This window comes from Pristiophorus japonicus, chromosome 9, assembly GCF_044704955.1.
Source record: "Pristiophorus japonicus isolate sPriJap1 chromosome 9, sPriJap1.hap1, whole genome shotgun sequence".
NCBI classification, from domain to species: Eukaryota; Metazoa; Chordata; class Chondrichthyes; family Pristiophoridae; genus Pristiophorus; species Pristiophorus japonicus.
Window position 1 is genome coordinate 217,510,710 of NC_091985.1, and position 17,261 is coordinate 217,527,970.

Genomic DNA, 17,261 nt, shown 5'->3' on the forward strand with positions numbered 1-17,261 from the left:
ACTCTGCAATCATCAGTGAATATTCCCACTTCTGACATGATAATGGAAGGAAGGTCATTGATGAAGCAACCGAAGATTGCTGGGCCTTGGGCACTGTCCTGAGGAACTCCTGCAGCGATGTCCTGGGGCTGTGGTGATGGACCTCCAACCACCACAACCATCTTCCTTTGTGCTAGGTATGACTCCAGCCAGTGGAGATTTTTCCCCCTGATTCCCATTGACTTCAGTTTTACTAGGGCTCCTTGATGCCACATTTGGTCAAATACTGTCTTGATGTTGAGGGCAGTCACTCTCACCTCACCTCTGGAATTCAGCTCTTTTGTCCATGTTTGGACCAAGGCTGTAATGAAGCCTGGAGCAAAGTGGTCCTGGCGGAACCCAAATTCACTATCGATGAGCAGGTTATTTGTGAGCAAGTGTCACTTGATAGTACTGTTGATGACACCTTCCATCACTTTGCTGATGATTGAGAATAGACTGATGGGACGGTAATTGGCCGGATTAAATTTGTCCTGCTTTTTGTGGACAGGACATATATGGGCAGTTTTCCAAATTGACGGATAGATGCCAGTGTCATAGCTGTGCTGGAACAGCTTGGCTTGAGGCGCAAATCTTCAGCCACAACAGTCAGTTTGTTGTTGACGCCCATAGCCTTTCCTGTATCCAGTGCGCTCAGCAGCTTCGTGATATCACATGGAGTGAATCGAATTAGCTGAAGACTGGCTCCTGTGATAGTGGGGACCTCAGGAGAAGGCCGATATGGATCATCCACTCGGCACTTCTGGCTGAACATAAGAACATAAGAAATAGGAGCAGGAGTCAGTCATTTGGCCCCGTGAGCCTGCTCCGCCATTCAATAAGATCATGGCTGATCTGATTCTGGCCTCAACTCCACTTCCCCGCCTGGTCTCTATAATCCATGACTTCCTTATCATTCAAAAATCTGTCTATCTCCACCTTAAATATATTCAAAGATCGAGCCTCCACAGTGAAGATACAAAGATCAGTGTCCTCATCCAGGCCAACATCCCCAGCATTAAAGCACTGACCACACTTGATCAGCTCTGCTGGGCAGGCCACATTGTCTGCATGCCAGACACGAGACTCGAAAAGCAAGCACTCTACTCTGAACTCCTTCATGGAAAACGAGCCAAAGGTGGACAGAGGAAACGTTACAAGAACACCCTCAAAGCTTCCCTGATAAAGTGCAACATCCCCACCAGCACCTGGGAGTCTCTGGCCAAAGACCACTCTAAGTGGAGGAAGCATATCCGGGAGGGCGCTGAATGCCTTGAGTCTCATCGCTGACTGCATGCAGAATACAAGCGCAGGCAGTGGAAAGAATGTGCGGCAAACCTGTGCCACCCTCCCTTCCCCTCAACGGCTGTCTGTTCCACCTGTGGCAGGGACTGTGGCTCTCGTATTGGACTGTTTAGCTATGTAAGGACTCATTCTAAGAGTGGAAGCCAGTCTTCCTTGATTCCGAGGGACTGCCTATGATGATGATGACAAAGATGGAAGGAAAATCAATGTGTGAGGAGGGCACAAAAAACCTACAAAAGGACATAGACAGGCTAAGTGAGTGGGCAAAAATTTGGCAAATGGAGTATAATGTTGGAACGTGCGAGGTTATGCACTTTGGCAGAAAAAAATCGAAGAGCAAGTTATTATTTAAATGGAGAAAAATTGCATAGTGCTGCAGTATAGTGGGACCTGGGTGTCCTGGTGCATGAAACACAAAGGTTAGTATGCAGATACAGCAAGTGATCAGGAAGGCCAATGGAATCTTGGTCTTTATTGCAAAGGGGATGGAGTATAAAAGCAGGGAAGCCTTGTTACAGCTATACAAGGAATTGGTGAGGCCACACCTGGAATACTGCGTGCAGTTTTGGTTTCCATATTTAACTGCTTTGTAGGCAGTTCAGAGAAGATTCACTAGGTTTATTCCACAGATGAAAGGTTTGACATGAGGAAAGGTTGAGAAGGTTGGGCATCTACTCAGTGGAATTCAGAAGAATGAGAGGTGATCTTATTGAAACATATAAGATTATGAGGGGGCTTGACAAGGTGGATGGAGAGAGGATGTTTCCACTGATAGGGGAGACTAGAACTAGGGGGCATGATCTTAGAATAAGGGGCCACCCATTTAAAACTGAGATGAGGCGGAATTTCTTCTCCCAGAGGGTTGTAAATCTGTGAAATTCACTGCCTCAGAGAGCTGTGGAAGCTGGGTCGTTGAATAAATTTAAGACAGAGATAGACAGTTTCTTAACCGATAAGGGAATAAGGGGTTATGGGAAGCGGGCAGGGAGGTGGACCTGAGTCCATGACTGTATCAGCCATGATCTTATTAAATGGTGGAACAGGCTCGAGGGGCCGTATGACCTACTCCTGCTCCTATTTCTTATGTTCTCTGGGGTAGAGAATTACAAAGATTCATGACCCTCTGAGAGAAGAAATTCCTCCTCATTTCTGTTTTAAATGGGCGACCCCTTATTCTGAAACTATGCCCTCTAGTTCTAGATTCCCCCACGAGGGGAAACATTCTCTCTCTATCTACCTTGTCAAGCCCCCTCAGAATCTTATATGTTTCAATTAGATCACTTCTCATTCTTCTAAACTCCAAGGCATATAGGCCCAAACTGCTCAACCTTTCTTCATATGACAACCCCTCCATCTCAGGAATCAACCTCATGAACCTTCTCTGAACTGCCTCCAATACAAGTATATCCTACCTTAAATAAGGAGACCAAAACTGTACACAGTACTCCAGGTGAGGTTTTAACAATGCCCTATACAGTTCAAGCAGGACTCCCCTGCTTTTATACTCATCTCCCTTGCAATAAAGCCCAGCATTTCATTTGCCTGATTACTTGCTGTACCTACCTGCTGAAGATGGTTGAAAATGCTTCAGCCTTGTCTTTTGCACTTGCATTCTGAGCTCCGCCATCATTGAGGATGGGGATATTCAAGGAGCCTCCCCCCGTTAGTGGCTTAATTGTCCACCACCATTCACAACCGCATGTGCAGAGCTTTGATCTGATCTGTTGATTGCGGAATTGCTTAGCTCTGTTATAGCATGCTGCTTAGCATGCATGCAGTCTTGTGTTGCAGCTCCCCCAGCTTGGTACGCTTGTTGTTGCTCCTGGTATGCTCTTCTGCACTCCTCATTGAACCAGAGTTGGTCCCGTGCCTTCATGGTAATGGTACAGTCAGGGATATACTAATTGATATTGGGAAGACTGAAACTATTGTTTTCGGTCTCCACCACGAATTCCGTTCCATACCAACTGACTCCATCCCTCTCCCCAACTTCTGTCTGAGGCTGAACCACACTGTTCTCAACCTTGGTGTCATATTTGACCCTAAAATGAGCTTTCAACCACATTTCCGCAGCAAAACTAAGACCTCCTATTTTCACTTCCGTAACATCATCCATCTCTGCCCTTGCCTCAGCTCATCTGCTGTTGAAGTCCTCATCCACGCCTTTGTTACATCTAGACTTGACTTTTCCAATGCACTCCAGGCTGGCCTCCCACAGTCTACCCGACGTAAACAAGAGATGATCCAAAACTCGGCTGCCCGGGTCCTAACTCGCATTAAGTCCCGCTTGCCCATCATCCCTGTGCTCGCTGACCTACATTGTCTTCCAGTTAAGCAATGCCTCAATTTTAAAATTCTCATCCTTATTTTCAAATCCCTCCATGGCCTCCCCCCTCACTATCTCTGTAATCTCCTCCAACTCCACATCTCTCCGAGCTGCCTGCTCTCCACTAATTCTACCCTCTTGATTACAATTGCTCAAACAGTGGTGGCCATTGCTTCTGTTTCCTAGGCCCCAAGCTCTGAAACTCCCTGCCTAAACCTCTCTAACTTTCTATCTATCTTTCCTCCTTTAAAATGCTCCTTAAAACATACCTCTTTGATTAAGCTTGTGGTCACCTATGCTAATTTCTACTTAGGCGGCTCGATATTATGAAAAAAATCTCATAATACTCCTGTGATGCGCCTTGGAACATTTCACTACATTAAAGGTGCTATATAAATACAAGTTTTATGCCTGGACATGAAGTTACAGATTGTGGCAGAATGCAATTCTCCTGCTGATGATGACCTACAGCGCCTCATGGATGCTCAGTTTTGAGCTGCTGTATCTGTTCTGAATCTATCCCATTTCATTATTATCATAGGCAGTCCTTTAGAAGTGAGGAAGACTTGCTTCCACTCTTAATATGAGTCCTTAGGTGGCTGAACAGTCCAATATGAGAACCACAGTCCCTGTCACAGGTGGGACAGATAGTCGTTGAGGGGAAGGGTGGGTGGGACAGGTTTGCCGCATGCTCTTTCCGCTGCCTGCACTTGATTTCTGCATGCTCTCGGCGATGAGACTCGAGGTGCTCAGCGTTCTCCTGGATGCACTTCCTCCACTTAGGGCGGTCTTTGGCCAGGGACTCCCAGGTGTCAGTGGGGATGTTGCACTTTATCAGGGAGGCTTTGAGGGTCCTTGTAACGTTTCCTCTGCCCACCTTTGGCTCCTTTGCCATGAAGGAGTTCCAAGTAGAGCACTTGCTTTGCGAGTCTCATGTCTGGTATGCGGACAATGTGGTCTGCCCAGCGGACCTGATCAAGTGTGGTCAGTGCTTCAATGCAGGGGATGTTGGCCTGATCGAGGATGCTAATGTTGGTGCGTCTGTCCTCCCAGGGGATTTGTAGGATCTTGCGGAGACGTTGTTGGTGGTATTTCCTATTTATCCCATTTAGTATAATGCTAGTGCCACACAACACGATGGAGGGTATCTTCAGCGTGAAAACAGGACTTCATCTCCACTATAACTGTGCAGCAATCACTGCTACCAATGTTGTCAAGGACAGATGCATCTGCGAAAGATAGATTGATGAGGACGAGATCGAGTAGGTTTTCCCCTCGTGTTGGTTCTTTCATCACCTGCTGCAAACCCAGTCTGACAGTTATGTCCTTCAGGAGTCGGCCTGCTCAGTCAGTAGTGATGCTACCGAGCCACTTCTGTTATCAATCACATCCGGAACTGAACCATGACAGAGTGACTGTGTACATGGGTTTCTCTATAAATTGTTAACTTAGCTCAAGTCAGTCACAGAAAATTATTTCCTATTCACGAATATGGGATATTACCCAGCATGCCCTGCGGGGGAGAATGTGCTGCACCCAGACTACAGGAGCCCAGTGCACAGGCGCGGTAGCAAGCTGTGTTTGGAGCATGCGCAGTGTGAGTGCGGGAATAGGCCACAGGCTGCAGATGGTCTCCGTAAAGCGGCTGACGGATGCGAGGAGCCGGAGAGTAAAGGACCTGGTGGGTGACGGGGAGGCTTCATAAAGAACTGATGTAGGCCGGAAAGCCCGAATAATAAGCGGAAGGTCTCGCGTTTGCAGCTTCGGTGCTTTCTCCCTGTAACAAGCCCAGATTAATGGCTGCCATCTTTGGGAAGGTTCAGTGCTCCGCCATCGTGAATCAGCAAGAAGCAGTGCGCACGCACGGCCATATTCGTGCAGGAACAACGAGTGGGAGGGATTTCTTGTCTGTTCCCAACTCAGTTCCAATACCCGGGAGAGAACATCAGTGACTCAGTTATTTTATTCTCATTCTCCACACACCGGATTTCTTCACCATCTCTCCTGAAGGAGTGAGTGAGTGTTGACCTTACGGTTTGCAACACAATTGTAACATAATTGGATGCAATTGCCCCCCCCCCCCACCCTGTACAGTCCCAGGGTTGGAATCCCCATGTACAGTCCCATGGTTATGATCTCCATGTACAATACCAGGGTTAGGATCTCCATGTACAATCCCAGGGTTAGGATCTCCATGTACAATCCCAGGATTAGGTTCCCCATGTACAATCCTAGGGTTAGGATCCCCATGTACAGTCCCAGGGTTGGAATCACCATGTATAGTCCCAGGGTTCGAATCCCCACGTACAATTGCAAGATTAGAATCCTCAATGTACAGCCTCAGGGTTAGAATATCCATGTACAGTCCCAGGGTTAGAATCCCCATGTAAAGTCACAAAGTTTAAATCCCATGCATAGTCCCATGGTTAGAATCCCCAGGTACAGTCCCAGGGTTAGAATCACCATCTACAGTCGCAGCATTAGAATCCCCACGTACAGTGCCACATTTGGAATCCCCATGTTCCACATCTGAAGGGGATTGACAGGGTAAGTTGTGTCCCCTGGCTGGAGTGTGTACAACTCAGGGGCATAGTCTCAGGATAAGGCCAATTAAGACAGAGATGAGGAAATCCTTCACTCAGGGTTGTGAGCATTTCGAATCCCTGCCGCAGAGGGCTGTGGATGCTGAGCCTTCGAGTATATTCAAAACTGAGATTGATATTTGGATTCTCGAGGAATCAAGAGATTTGAAGATCAGGTGGGAAAGTGGAGTAGAGGTCGATGAACAGCCATTATTTTTTTGAATTGCGGAGCAAGCTCAAGGAGGCATACGGCCTACTCTTGCTCCTATTTCATATGTTCCTATTTTTTATGTACAGTCCCAGGGTTGAAATCTCCATGTACAATCCCAGGTTTGGAATCCCCATGTAGAGTCCCAGGGTTAGAATCCCAATATTCAGTCCTCGGGTGGAATCCCGATATACAGTCCGAGGGTTAGGATCCCCATGTACAATCACAGGTTAGAATCACCATGTACAATCCAAGGTTAGAATCCTCATGTGCAGTCCCAGGGTTAGAATCCCCATGAACAGTCCCAAGGTTAGAATCCCCATGTACAATCCCAGGGTTGGAATCCCCATGTATACTCACAGAGTTAGAATACCAATGTATACTCACAGGGTGAGAATCCTCATGTACGGTCCCAGTGTTGGAATCCCCAGGTACAGCCCCAGGGCTGGAATCCTCATGTACACCCCCAGTGGTGGAATCCCCCAGAGCGACCGCTGCATCAGCAACACTGAGTGTGGCTCTCGGGATACGACTCAGTGTTGCTAGGCCCAGCACCAGGAAACCCAGGGACAACAACAACTTGCATTTATACAACAGGCCCAGCAATTCCAGATGTTCTGTATCAGAGTGAACGCTGGATGCGGAAGTCGGTCCCAGGCCTGCTGTCTGTTTGTTGCATCAGTTTCAGCTGGAGTGGGGATGGAGGAGAAGCTGCTGGGTTTTATCCCCAGTACTTCTGAATCCAGTAGAACCGACAATTTCTAATATGGGACTGTCAAGTAAGGTGGGTTCCCTTCCCTGAAGGACTACAGTGATCAGTTAGGTTTTTACTGCAATCTGGCAGCTTTCATGGTGACATTTCTCCAGCCCCATAAATGATCAGATTCAATAAGCTCAATTTCACAACTACTTTGATGTTTTTGTGGATTCTCTCTCACACTCCCGACTTCCTGTTTAAAATTCATTTTGCAGCATGATAGAAGGGGAGGATTTGCAGATGCGAAACTCAAACCAAACATCATGTCAAGATCTGACAGTGTCACTCGATTCATCGGGACATGACTATCATCGGCCTTTGAATATGGAAGCAAAATGCACCATTCACAGTGGGGAGAAATGCTACACGTGCTCTGTGTGTGGACAAGACTTCAGCCGATCCTCTGACATATCAAGACACCAGCGAGTTCACACTAGGGAGTGGCCATTCACCTGCTCTAAGTGTGGGAAGGGGTTCACTCAGTCATCCCTTCTCACTGAACACCAGCAAATTTACACTAGGGAGAGGCCATTCCCCTGCTCTGAGTGTGGGAAGGGGTTCACTACTTCATTCGACCTGCTGACACACCAGCGGGTTCACACTGGGGAGAGGCCGTTCACCTGCTCTGAGTGTGGGAAGGGATTCACTCAGTCATCCAACCTGCTGGTACACCAGCGAGTTCACACAGGGGAGAGACCATTCACCTGCTCTGAGTGTGGGAAGGGATTCACTCAGTCAACCCACCTGCTGATACACCAACGACTTCACACTGGGGAGAGGCCGTTCACCTGCTCGGAGTGTGGAAAGGGTTTCACTCATTCATCCCATCTCACTGTACACCAGCGAGTTCACACTGGGGAGAGGCCGTTCACCTGCTCGGAGTGTGGAAAGGGTTTCACTCATTCATCCCATCTCACTGTACACCAGCGAGTTCATACTGGGGAGAGGCCGTTCCCCTGTTCTGAGTGTGGGAAGAGATTCTCTAATTCATCCCACCTGCTGACACACCAGCGAAGTCACACTGGGGAGAGGCGGTTCACCTGCTCTGATTGTGGGAAGGGTTTCTCTACTTCATTCGAGCTGCTGAAACACCAGCGAGTTCACACTGGGGAGAGACCATTCATCTGCTCCATGTGTGGGAAGGGATTCACTCAGTCATCCAGCCTGCTGACACACCAGCGAGTTCACACTGGGGAGAGGCGATTCACCTGCTCCGAATGTAAGAAGGGATTCACTCGGTCATCCCTCCTCACTGAACACCAGCGAGTTCACACTGGGGAGAAACCGTTCACCTGCTCCGAGTGTGGGAAGGGATTTACTCGGTCATCCAACCTGCTGACACACCAGCGAGTTCATAAGTGACTGCAGGGATTGGATTCTGCTGTTCGTGCTACTGTTCATCACATCCAGGACTGAACCATGTTCATTCTGACAGTTGGGGTTTGTTAATAACCCCTGTAACTGGCTGGAGTTTAATATTTGGGATATAGGCAAATAAATTACCGTTGCTTTCAACATATTGTTGTAGATTTTTGTCTTTCCCACCTGGAGTGTTTAGCATCACCTGGCTGGAGCTCAGAAAGGACAATCTCTGGGGAGGATCGTACAGGAACAGAACTGCAGCCTGGACACAGTCCTTCAGGGCCACACTGAGAGGAACAAACGGCACTTTGGTCCTTCTTGTCTCTCTTCACTGACAGCAAACTCTCTGTGTAGGTTAATCTTGAGACATGTAAGGTCCAGATGATATCTACCCAAGGGTGTTTAGAGAGATGAAATGGATGCTCTGTGAGCCCCTTGCCCCTATCTTCAACAGCTTGAGTTTGTAAAGAAGTTGTTAGGTTGGTGAATGGGGGGAATCAGGTTGACATTGTCTATCTCAGGGCTGTCACATTCATTTCCTGTGGCGGATGTGATCCAATATCCTGGCACTTGCCGTGGGCCACATTCAGCAAAAATGATTAAAATAGGAATAAATGAAGACAAACTACATCGGAATTTACATTTAGATTTTATTTACTGCCGCTCCTCCGATCCCTGGCACCTCTTAGCTTGAGCATTCATGAACTGACCCTGCTCAGTCCATAACCACAAATAAATCATTGCATTGTTCTGACTGTGACCACAAGGCTGTGTCACTCTCCGTACAAAGACCATCTCTTTACACATCCCCTTTCTGCACAATTGCAGCAGACATGAGCAAGGACGTAAGGCTTATTAAAAGACACACATTTCATTGCAGCAAAGATTACACTGGGAGAAATGTTCAGTTATTTTCCATTACAGGAAAAATGCAGATCAAACCAGCAGCACACTGGCACCTTAACAGTCTCTCATCGGCCTGCAGGCTTTTGTTAAATACATTTGCTGAATGGATATAAACTTAACCCAGCTTTGTAGGCATGATGCTCTATTCACATATTGAATGTGGAAGAGACGCTGTGGGGCACACGCTAAGTCCAGTAGTTGAAAGTGATTAACAGACTGGGTTTTGTGTTTAGTGATCCTGGGCATGTTACCAATACCAGCAAAATTGAAGGCCATGGAATAAAAGGGATAGTGGCAGCATGGATACGAAATTAGCTAAGTGACATGAAACAGAGTAGTGGTGAATAGTTGTTTTTCGGACTACAGGAAGGTATACAGTGTGTTCCCCAAGGGTCGGTACTGGGACCACTGCTTTTCTTGATATATAGCAATGACTTAGGCTTAAGTAACAGGGCACAACTTTCAAATTTGAAGATGACTCAAAACTTGGAAGTATAGTGAACAATGAGGAGGATAGTAAATTTCAGGTAGACATAGACAGGCTTGTGAAATGGGCAGACCCATGGCAGATAAAATTTAACACAGAAAAGTTCAAAGTGGTACATATTGGTAGGAAGAACTAGGAGAGGCAATATAAACTAAAGGGTACAATTTTAAAGGGGTTCCATGAACAGGGAGACCTGGGGGTATATGTGCACAAATCGTTGAAGGTGGCAGCACAGGTAGAGAAAGCAGTTAATAAAGCTTACGGGATTCTGGGCTTCATGAATAGAGTACAAAATCATGGATATTATGATGAACCTGTATAAAATACTGGTTTGACCTCAACTGGAGTACTGTGCCCAATTCTGGGCACTGCATTTTAGTAAATATATGAAGGCCTTAGAGAGGGTGCAGAAAAGAATGATTCCAGGGTTGAGGCACTTCAGTTACATGGATAGATTGGAGAAGCTGGGGTTGTTACCATTGGCAGTTGAGAACCAGAGGACACAAATTTAAGGTGATTGGCAGAAGAACCAAAGGCAACATGAGAAAAAACCTTTTTACGCAGTGAGTGGTTAGGATCTAGAATGCACTGTCTGAAAGGATAGTGGAGGCAGACTCAATCACGGCTTTCAAAAGGGAGTTGGATAAATACCAGAAGGAGAGAAATCTGCAGGGCTATGGGGAAAGGGTGGGTGAGTGGGACTAGATAAAGCTCTTGCAGTGAGCCTGCAAAGCCTTGATAGGCCGAATAGCCTCCTTCCGTGCTGTAACCACTTTCTGATTCTAAGGTGATGAAAAAGATGTTGCCCAGGATGTTACATCTCCCGGACACTGGGACCCAGTTGGCAACAGACTCTGAAGCCCCGCCCACTCTAGGTTCCTGCACCAAGATAGCCGCGCATGCGCCGTGACCCCGCCCACCCGGCAAACGCGGGGCCTGAGGCCGACACCGTGTATTTACAAAGATTCCCAGCCTACCTCCGGTCCAATTTCACCGCGCGTGCTCACTGAGGGAGATCCGGGCTCAGCCCCGCCCACTGGGGGTGGGAGGCTCAAGCCCCGCCCCTCATACACTCCGATTGGTTGGAGGACCATCTGACCGACCGGTCCGCCAGTCCCGCCCCCGCTCTTGCTATTGGTCGGGAGCTACCGTCAATCACCCGGGCAGTGTGAGCTGACAATGCGCGGTGGGGCGGCGGCAGACGGTGACGCGGAAGGTGAGCGAGCTCCAGGGAGCGGGTTAGAGAAACTCTGGGTGAAAACACCGAGTGCGGTCCCGGGCCCGGATATAAACCGGGGAACATTCTTCCCCTGCCCGCCGGCTCCCGGCTTCCTCCGGCCCGAAGGAGTGGACAGCACATGCGCAATGTCGGCTCAAACTCTCAGGGAGCGTCTGTAAATCAAAGAGAAATGTTGATGAGCAGGGAGCGTCTGTAGATGAAGGAGAAATATTGATGAGCAGGGAGCGTCTGTAAATTCAGGAGAAATGTTGATGAGCAGGGAGTGTCTGTGAATGAAGAAGAAATATTGATGAGCAGGGAGCGTCTGTAAAGAATCCTAGAATATTATAGCACATAAATGGGCCATTCGGCCCATCGAATCGGCACCAGCTCTTTCGAAGATCGATCCAGTTAGTCCCACTCCTCTGCTCTTTCCCTGAATCCCTGCAATTTTTTCTCCTTCAAGTGTTTATCCAATTCACCTTTGATGGCTACTGTTGAATCTGTATCCACCACCCTGTCAAGCAATGCATTCCAAATCCCAACCACTCGTTGCATCAAAATGTTTCGCTTCCTGTTTCCTGTTTTTTGCCAATCACCTTAAATCTGTGCTCGCTAGTTATTGACCCTTCAGCCACTGGAAACAGTTTCTCTTTATTTGCTCCATCTAAACACTTTATGATTTTAAATACCGCTATCAAATCTCCTCAGACTTCTCAGCTCTAAGGAGAACAACCCCAGCTTCTCCAGTCTATCCCCGTGACTGAAGTCCCTCATCCATGGAACCTTTGGAACAGGGAAGGTTAAGAGGTGTCCTAATAGAAGTTTTCAAGGTGATGAGAAGTTTGATAAAGTTGAAAGAGAACAATAGGTCATGGATTCAAAATCATTGACAAAAGATCTAGAGGGCAGATGAGAAGAATTGTTTTCACTTAGCGAGTGGTCAGGATCTCGACTCCTCTAACTGAAAGGGTGGTGGAAGCTGATTCCATAAATAATTTTAAGAGAGTTCGACAGATATTTGAGAATGAGGAACTTTCAGGGTTACAGACAAAAAACAGGAAACTGGGACTAAGCACAACTGCTTTTTCTAAGGGCTGAATGGCCTCCTATGCGGTAAGTTTCTATGATTGTGTGACTTTATATACATGTCCCTTATGTGTATATGATCATCAGTTTGATTTCACATTACATCATATCATCAAAAGTTAACAACTGCAGATAGAAACTAATGAGAACCTATAACTTTACTCAATTCATTTGCTGAATTCCTCACCAACGTGTTATTTTTCCATTGGGCTAAAGATCAGTATAACTCCCTATTGCATTATATAATTGCAGATTTCCCTCTCTTGTCAGTTAATTGTTATTGCACTAGTGAAACATTTAATTCTAAGTCTGTCTTTGATTTTGTGCCTTTCCGAGTTTTACTATCCTTGTTCTAAAGTTTAATTATAACGCTAATGTTGGTCACAGTAGTCCTATCTACACTACACTACATAAACTTGAGGTCATCCAAAACTCGGAAGCCCATGTGCTAACTCACACCAAGTCCCATTCACCAGCACCCCTGTGCTCACTGACTTACATTGGCTCCCAGTTAAGAACATAAGAAATAGGAGCACGAGTAGGCCATTTGGCCCCTCGAGCCTGCTACACAATTCAATAAGATCATGGCTGATCTGATTTTGGGCTCAGCTCCACTTCCCTGCCCGCTCCCCATAACCCTTGACTCCCTTAGTGCTTAAAAATCTGTCTATCTCCACCTTAAGCAACACCTCATTTTCAAAATTCTTATCCTAGTTTACAAATCCCTCCATGGCCTTGCTCCTCCCTATCTCTGTAATCTCTTTCAGCTTCATAACTTGACGAGATGTCTGCTCTCTTCAAATTCTGCCCTCTTGAGCATCCCTGATTATAACTGCTCAACCATCAGTGGCCGTGCCTTTAGCTGTTTGAGCCCTAAGCTCCAGAACTCCCTCCCTAAACCTCTCTCCCTCTCTTTCCTCTTTTAAGACGCTCCTTAAAACCTACCTCTTTGACAAAGCTTTTGGTCATCTGCCTTAATTTCTTCTTATGTAGCAAATGTATCTGTTTTGTCTTGTAACACTGCTGTGAAGTGCCTTGGGACATTTTACTACGTTAAAGGCGCTATATAAATAAAAGTTGTTGTTGTTGTCCTTACAATTATCTCTCAGTTCTCCCAAGCTCTCTCACTGGACGTTTTCAATTAACATATCCAATTGAGCAGGTGGTGATGTCATGTTAGTAGCTGCTTGCCCTGTGAGGGTCAGTCTGAGAGTTCAAACATTCAGTACTCAGAGGGGCAACCCCAGAGAAAAGGAAAACAAGTTGAAGATAATGTGAAATGTTTGGATTTCAGCACACGGAGGAGGGAGAGTGTGGGATGGAGAGTTACAGCTATGGGTATGAATAGAGGAAAGAACTCGGAGTCTCAGAGTAAAGGGTCAGCCATTTAGGACTGAGATGAGGAGAAATTTCTTCACTCAGGGTTGTGAATCTTTAGATTTCTCTACCCCGGTGGGCTGTGAAGGCTCAGTCTTTGATTATATTCAAGGCAGGAATCACTAGAGTTTTGGATATTAAGGGAATCAAGGGATATGGTGACAGTGCGGGAAGGTGGAGTTGAGGTAGATCAGCCATGATCTCAGTGAATGGTGGAGCAAGCTCGAGGGGCCAAATGTCCGACTCCACCTCTCTTCTGGCTTCTCTTCCTGCTCCGCACTGTTAGAATGTTTTAAAGTGGCCCAAATGGCCGGGATATCCCAGCGTGCTTTGCTTGACCATTTTAGCCAGAGAGCGAATGTGGAGAAAAGGGGAAGTAGAATCTTGTCTGTGTGTGAACAGAAGACAGTTTGGAAACTCAAAGACAGAGAATACTGAAATGATAAACACCCTGCTCAAGAGAAGGCCTTTACCCAGATAAGAATGGCAGTTGCTAAGAGACCCACATATCTAAAGACCCTAAACACTGGAAATTGCTCGTGCAACAGACTTGTTGGTACCGTGCGAGGCCAGTGGTAAGTTCGTATTCTGCTAACAGAAACTTACACATTCCCAAGAGGGACATGCTGTTTCTTCAACTAAGATAAGAGATGAGATCTGGAAATATGTGGCAATACATGGCGCAACCCATCCGTGGTTAACATAGTCAGGATGGGGATGGATTGATGACTAAGAGATAAGGAGAGTGACTCTTCAACTTTAACATTTTCACCCTTGTTTTCAAGACCCTCCAAGGGCCTCACTCCTCCCTATCTCTCTAACCTCCTCTGAGATATCTATACTCCTCCAATTCTGGCATCTTGCTCATCCTCTATTTTAATCGCTCCACCATTGGCAGTCGTGCTTTCAGCTGCCAAGGCCCTATGCTCTGGAATTCCCTCCCTACAGGTCTTTTTCCACCTTCAGCTCTTTATAACCATAATTTTAAAATTAGAGCTTGGTCATTGAAGAGTGAAATCAGGCAGCACTTTTTCACCCAAAGGCCAGTGCAAATGTGGCACTCTCCTCCAAATGGCTGTGAATGCTGGGGGTCAAATGGAGCTTTCAAGACTGAGATGATAGATTTTTGTTAGGTAATTGTTCCAAGGGTTATGGAATAAAGGTGGGTAAATGGAGTTAAGGTACAGATCAGCCCTGATCTAATTGAATGGTGGAGCAGGCCCGAGGGGCTGAAAGGTCTTCTGCTGTTCCAAATGGAGCTATGACACAACAGAGATGCCCCGGATCAGTGAAAGTCCACTGGGCCCCAGAACAGCGGAAAAGTCAGGTCTAGGACAAAGGCAGTATGCCCACTTTGAACCTGGTTTGCTTCTCCCTCTGTGCCCAGCACTGCCTGCACTCCCAGTGTTTCAGCCTCAGTGTTACAAGTTTCATCGGTTACAGGCTGGAGAGAGGAATAATTCAATCTGACACAGAGCTGTGTGATGGGTTCAGTCCCCACTAATATTGGACGGTCAGAAATGTCCAAGAAGTAGTTTTTGACTAATATTGGCTCCCACTGGTCCGTGCCGATGTTTATGCTCCACACGAGTCTCCTCCCACCCATTTTCATCCAAACCTATCAGCATATCCTTCTATTCCTTTCTCCCTCATGTACATAGCTAACTTCCCCTGAAATGCATCTGTGCTATTCGTCTCAACCACTCCATATGGTAGCGCTCTGGGTAAAGAATTCCACATTGGATTTACTGGTGACTATCGAATATTAATGGCTGCTAGTTTTCGACTCCCACACAAGTGGAAACATTTTCTCTGCGTCCACCCTATCGAACACGATCATAATTTTAAAGACCTCTATCAGGTCTAGACTGGTAAAAAGAGTTTACAAAAGTTATTACAACAAGTACAGGATAGAAATTTAGAACTTATTTCCCAAAGATGTAAATCCTCATTTTACTCACACTACCTCCCTCTGTGCTGAAATCCAAACACATTGCACCAGTTCCAACTTTCTTTTCCTGCTGGCTGAGCTTTCTCCCTCCCCTGAAGGTGCTGACTCTGGCTGGGTGCAGTTCTACACTCACTGATTCCCCTCCCTCTCCTCCCCTGAAGGTGCTGACTCTGGCTGGGTTCAGTTCTACACTCACTGGTTCCCCTCCCTCTCCTCCCCTGAAGGTGCTGACTCTGGCTGCTTCAGTTCTACACTCACTGGTTCCCCTCCCCTGAAGGTGCAGACTCTGACTGGGTTCAGTTCTACACACACTGGTTCCCCTCCCTCTCCTTCCCAGGAGGTTTTGAAGCTGGTTCCATCCCTCTTTTCAATAATCTATCCTTCCCTATAAACTTCCCCTCTGTAATTTTGGTGAGGGACTCTCCTTGACCAATCACCATTTGTCCTTCATTTACAGATGCTCCCTGACCAGTCACTATTTCTCCCTCATTTACAAATGCTCCCTGACCAGTCACCATTTCTCCATCATTTACAGACGCTCTCTGACTAGTTACCATTTCTCCTTCATTTACAGACGCTCCCTGACCAGTCACTATTTCTCCCTCATTTACAGACGCTCCCTGACTAGAAACATAGAAACATAGAAAATAGGTGCAGGAGTAGGCCATTCGAGCCTGAACCACCATTCAATAAATCATGGCTGATCATTCCTTCAGTACCCCTTTCCTGCTTTCCCTCCATACCCCTTGATCCCTTTAGCCGTAAGGGCCATATCTAACTCCCTCTTGAATATATCCAATGAACTGGCATCAACAACTCTCTGCAGCAGGGAATTCCACAGGTTAACAACTCTCTGAGTGAAGAAGTTTCTCCTCATCTCAGTCCTAAACGGCCTGCCCCTTATCCTAAGACTGTGTTCCCTGGTTCTGGACTTCCCCAACATCGGGAACATTCTTCCCGCATCTAGCCTGTCCAGTCCAGTCAGAATCTTATATGTTTCTATGAGATCCCCTCTCATCCTTCTAAACTTCAGTGTATAAAGGTTCAGTTGATCCAGTCTCTCCTCATATGTCAGCTCAGCCATCCCTGGAATCAGTCTGGTGAACCTTCGCTGAACTCCCTCAATAGCTAGAACGTTCTTCCTCAGATTAGGAGACCAAAACTGAACACAATATTCCAGGTGGGACCTCACCAAGGCCCTGTACAACTGCAGCAAGACTTCCCTGCTCCTATACTCAAATCCCCTTGCTATGAAGGCCAACATACCATTTGCCTTCTTCACCGCCTGCTGTACCTGCATGCCAACTTTCAATGACTGATGAACCATGACACCCAGGTCTCGCTGCACCTCCCCTTTTCCTAATCTGCCTTCATGTTTTTGCCCCCAAAGTGGATAACCTCACATTTATCCACATTATACTGCATCTGCTATGTATTTACCCACTCGCCTAACCTGTCCAAGTCACCCTGCAGCCTCTTAGTGTCCTCCTCACAGCTCACACCGCCACCAAGTTTAGTGTCATCTGCAAACTTGGAGATATTACACTCAATTCCATCATCTAAATCATTAATATATATTCATCACATTGCTGTTTATGGGAGTTTGCTGTGCGCAAATTGGCTACCACGTTTCCCACATTACAACAGTGACACACTCCAAAAGTACTTCATTGA

At 46.7% G+C, this 17,261-nt stretch overlaps 1 protein-coding gene across 1 annotated transcript in view; it reads left to right on the forward strand.

Moving 5' to 3' along the window:
* Window positions 1-17,261, forward strand: part of LOC139273679 (zinc finger protein 420-like) — a 60,095-nt gene that overhangs the window by 21,693 nt on the left and 21,141 nt on the right. The window contains exon 3 of the mRNA XM_070890717.1: window positions 7,412-8,554. Within this exon, the coding sequence (XP_070746818.1) occupies window positions 7,413-8,554 (1,142 nt within the window). The 5' untranslated portion in view covers window position 7,412. The remainder of the gene's footprint in view (window positions 1-7,411; window positions 8,555-17,261) is intronic.